This window comes from Rutilus rutilus (genome assembly GCF_951802725.1).
Source record: "Rutilus rutilus genome assembly, chromosome: 15".
Lineage (NCBI taxonomy): Eukaryota > Metazoa > Chordata > Actinopteri > Cypriniformes > Leuciscidae > Rutilus > Rutilus rutilus.
In genome coordinates, this window is record NC_140220.1 from 1707110 (window position 1) to 1711825 (window position 4716).

Genomic DNA, 4716 nt, shown 5'->3' on the forward strand with positions numbered 1-4716 from the left:
AGAATGGCAGAAATAGTACTAGCATACTATTCTGAATTCAGCTCAATGTGGTTTTACGTATGTTCAAAAGGGAAAAATCGACTTTTAAGAAACAATAGAATCACCTAGTTGCATAAACTCCCACTCGTGTAGTGGTGGGCAGATCGAGGCTTTGTGAAACAATGAAACAGTTGAAGCAAATGTGCCATATTGTGTCGAGGCTTCGAAACAATCCGACACCCGTCTCAACGGTGACACCTAGTGGTCACTTGCAGGTGTTGATCTGAAACAACCTTGACAACCAGCCATTCAATTTTTTTTTCCATTTCTTTATTATTGTATTTTTCTAATATGTGAAGCTTGTAACCTGTAGGCTCCTCACTGTGCATAATGTTATTTTGGTCATGAAAAATGAATATTAATCAAATAAATCAAGCCACAATGTCTCACTTTTTTATAGATTTGTATTCAAAAATATTGATTTCTCTGCTGTGGAAGGACTTAGCCTACTTCTTTTTTTTTACAGATAATTTCTCCAGCCTTTGAAAAAATCCTCTCACAAGGGACACTTGTTGCTGGCATGCAAAGATATTTTTTAGCAAGGACATACAAATAATTATATTTCAAACAATGCATACCTTGCTTAGATGGCCCAGCAGTGTCAGTAGCAGGCCTAGGTACAGGGGGAATGATACCATCCTCTGCACCCTGCAAAATGGCAGGATGAGTGCTCCTCAAATGGCGCATCATGGATGATGTATTGTTGCAGTAGGCTAGCTGCCGATCACAATACATACATATCACTTTATTTGGGGTTTCCAAATGGAAATGCTCCCACCCACACCACAGATGTATGGCATCTCTTCTGTGGAGCCTCCATTTTTATTTATCTATCTATGTATCTATCTATTAATCTGTCTATATATATTTCTATCTATGCATCTATTAATGTGTCACTATATGTGTAGCCTATAGGCTAGTACTCTGTCTGTCTCTAGTCTATCAGTCAATGTGTAAATTTAAATGTAAGCCTAAATATAACTAAACAAATCGCACTATAAATGTCACTATATCACCAAAAATCTGCTATCTCAAAATCAAACTCCTCTCACAAAAACCCACGAGGTCAAGATGCGTTGACTTAACTTTTACAGATGTGCGATTGTGTGGTCTGTTCCCGACCCTGTCAATCAAACGCTGATTCGGCGGACAATGTCACCTGTCGAAACACTTGTGAAACACTCCGAAGCTTCATTTAGCCGTAGTCACGTGACATGGGTGTTTTGAATCACGCTTCGGATCAGTGTTTCGAAACATCTGCGCTTCGGGATCTCGAAAAGCTTCTGAACGTCAGTTTCGCGTCAGCCATCCCTACACTCATGCAAGTCTGGAGAATCATGACTGTTAATGAAGAGGGAGGGATTATCATTAATTAGCCAAAGTCTGTAGAGTACAAAAAGACCAAAGGGCAGCACCTCAGCAGTGTGACTAGCTGTTGAACAATGGCAGGAAGTTGGTGTGCTGTTCAGTCTCTGGCACTTTGTGTTTGGTTCTGTGCGTTCAGTCATGCTGTTCCGAAGTGGAGTGATCTGCCCCAGAATCCTCAAGCTCTGATGTTCCAGCAAACTGACCAGCGGTTTCAAATGCCAGTTCAACTGCAATCTAGTCAATGGTTTCCTCAGCAGGTTCAAAAGCTGGTTCAAAAGCCAGTTCAGCAGCAAGCTAGTCAATGGTTTCCTCTGCAGGTTCAAAAGCCGGTTCAAAAGCCAGTTCAACAGCAAGCTAGTCAATGGTTTCCTCCGCAGGTTCAAAAGCTGGTTCAAAAGCCAGTTCAACACCAAGCTAGTCAACAGTTTCCTCAGCAGGTTCAACAGCAAGCTAGTCAATGGTTTCCTCCGCAGGTTCAAAAGCCGGTTCAAAAGCCATTTCAACACCAAGCTAGTCAACAGTTTCCTCAGCAGGTTCAACAGCAAGCTAGTCAATGGTTTCCTCCGCAGGTTCAAAAGCCAGTTCAACAGCAAGCTAGTCAACAGTTTCCTCAGCAGGTTCAACAGCAAGCTAGTCAATGGTTTCCTCCGCAGGTTCAAAAGCCAGTTCAACAGCAAGCTAGTCAACAGTTTCCTGAGTCAGTTCAACAGCAAGCTAGTCAACAGTTTCCTCAGCAGGCTCAACAGCAAGCTAGTCAACAGTTTCCTCAGCAGGTTCAACAGCAAGCTAGTCAACAGTTTCCTGAGTCAGTTCAACAGCAAGCTAGTCAACAGTTTCCTCAGCAGGTTCAACAGCAAGCTAGTCAACAGTTTCCTCAGCAGGTTCAACAGCAAGCTAGTCAACAGTTTCCTCAGCAGGTTCAACAGCAAGCTAGTCAACAGTTTCTTCAGTCAGTTCAACAGCAAGCTAGTCAACAGTTTCCTCAGCAGTTTCAGCCTAAGCAGCCAGTGGCACAGGCAGAGGCCCTTGACAAATGTACTGTAGCTGATTATGAGCAGATTCAATGTGGACCACCTGGTATCAGTGGTGCTGAGTGTGCTGCTATCAACTGCTGCTTTAACGGACAGCAGTGTTACTATGGGAAGGCAGGTAAGAGTGTAGAGTCAATGTAGAGGCATTCATGTTAAACTGATCCTCAGCAATAAGCTGCTCTTGTAACTCGTTCCAGTGACTGTCCAGTGTATAAGAGATGGTCAGTTTGTGGTAGTGGTGGCTAGAGATGTTACGCTGCCTCGATTGAGCCTGGATTCAGTCCGTCTCCTGGGTGGAAGTGATCCAGCTTGCAGTCCTGTGGGATCCACACCTTTCTTTGCTATATACCAGTTCCCTGTCACTGCATGTGGCACAAGCATGATGGTGAGTAGCTGCTTGTGGTTTTGGTCTGCATGGCTTAGAATGGATTGGATGCTAACAGTGTTACTATTTGCAGGAGGACAGTGGATATGTGGTGTATGAAAACAGAATGACCTCCTCATATGAAGTGGGTATCGGACCACTTGGTTCCATTACAAGGGACAGCCATTTTGAGTAAGTGATGTATGCTTTATCATAAACGTGAATCATTGACAAATGCTACAAGCTCACTGTTTGTCGTCGTCCAGGCTTCTCTTCCAGTGTAGGTACTCTGGTACCTCTGTGGAAGCTCTGGTTGTGGAGGTCAACACCGTTCCTCCACCTCCACCAGTAGCTGCTCCTGGACCCCTCAGGGTGGAGCTTAGACTGGCAAATGGTCAATGTGTCACCAAAGGCTGTGCAGAAGGTAAGTGTTGGTCCCAAGTATGCCTAAAGCCTTTCTAAAACTCCAGTTTCTAGTTAAACACTGCATTCTTCCTCAGGGGACGAGGCGTACACGTCCTACTACAGTGATGCTGATTATCCAGTTACAAAAGTCCTGCGGGAGCCTGTGTATGTTGAGGTGCACATTTTGGAGAGGACCGACCCCAACATTGTCCTGATGCTGGGACATTGCTGGGCGACATCAACCCCCAGTCCACTCAGTCTACCCCAATGGGATCTTCTGGTTGATGGGTGAGTAAGGCCAGTCTTTATCCATCTAGTGTGCTGTAAGGCATTTCTGACTGCCTCTTTGCCTTTCAGATGCCCTTACCAGGATGATCGTTACCTGACCACATTGGTTCCAGTGGCTGGATCATCTGGTCTTCAGTTCCCGACCCACTACAAGCGCTTTGTTGTGAAGATGTTCACATTTGTAGATCCAGCATCACTGGCTCCTCTGCAGGAAACCGTATGCTCTGCAGCCTTACCTCAAGCCTTAATATTAGTGCTTTTTACAGTGAATTCTATGGCTTAACCCTTTCCCCCTCTGTTAGATCTTCATCCACTGTAGTACAGCGGTGTGCCATCCCTCCTCTGGCTCCTGTGAGCAAAGTTGCACTAGGAAAAGTGAGTGCTTGCTGTAAGTTGACTTCAGGAACTGAGAATTTATTTAAATGCCCCTCATGCTTCTACCACTTTTTACAGGAAGAGACACGCACGTCAAGACCATCTCTAGTGGGCAAACTGTGGTGTCTAGTGGACAAGTTAACCTGGTCAAGTGAATTTAAGTGTTTTAATAAACTTCATGAAACTCAACATGTTTCTCTTTGGTATTCATTTCTGTCTGAGTTGGATGTTTCATGACTGTTGTCAGTTTGACTTCTGCACTACAAAACCTTTTTCTTTTGTGCATTGAGATTCTTGACTTGAACTAAACAAGCCAAGTTTCTGCCTAAGCCATTTAACTTTACTATTTGCCAAGTTCTAGTCGTTAACTTGGGCCCGGGTTCATCTTTCACATATCAAATGAAGGATTTAGCTTCTGTCTGGTTGAGGCTTTACATACGACTTTATGGCTGGACTAGCATAACTGCATATCTTGATGCCTCAAACCCCTCTGAGGTCACTCGTTGGGTTTTTGGAATTTATTTTTTTTAGTCACGCAAGTATAAAATCATATCTTGGGATAAAGGATGAGTGCAACTGTTGTATCCCAACTAGGTAGCTGTCCAAGACCTTGTTTACACCTGGTACTAAGAAGCATTTTTGTAAATCAGGTCACAGGTGGACTGTGGTAAATGAAGGTGTAAAAAGGGGCTATTTTTTTTTTTTAGCTTGTTTACTTTTGGCCACTTCCAGAGGTAGTCCAACACATTCAACCAGATTTCTTTCATAGAGTAGATGCTCATGTGGTTGAATGTGTTCGAACAGCCACAAAACGGTGTACTCTACCGCTGACCTAGTACGTAAACA

General features: G+C 43.9%; 1 protein-coding gene across 1 annotated transcript; it reads left to right on the forward strand.

The window, feature by feature from the left end:
• The first annotated feature begins 1298 nt into the window (after positions 1-1298).
• On the forward strand, positions 1299-4059 carry LOC311304936 (zona pellucida sperm-binding protein 4-like). The gene is made up of 8 exons (XM_084432304.1): positions 1299-2556; positions 2636-2823; positions 2897-2994; positions 3069-3226; positions 3303-3495; positions 3565-3712; positions 3798-3870; positions 3949-4059. Exons 1-8 carry the CDS (start codon positions 1482-1484, stop codon positions 4023-4025), a joined length of 2010 nt encoding a protein of 669 aa, XP_084288430.1. The 5' UTR covers positions 1299-1481; the 3' UTR covers positions 4026-4059.
• Positions 4060-4716: the final 657 nt, after the last annotated feature.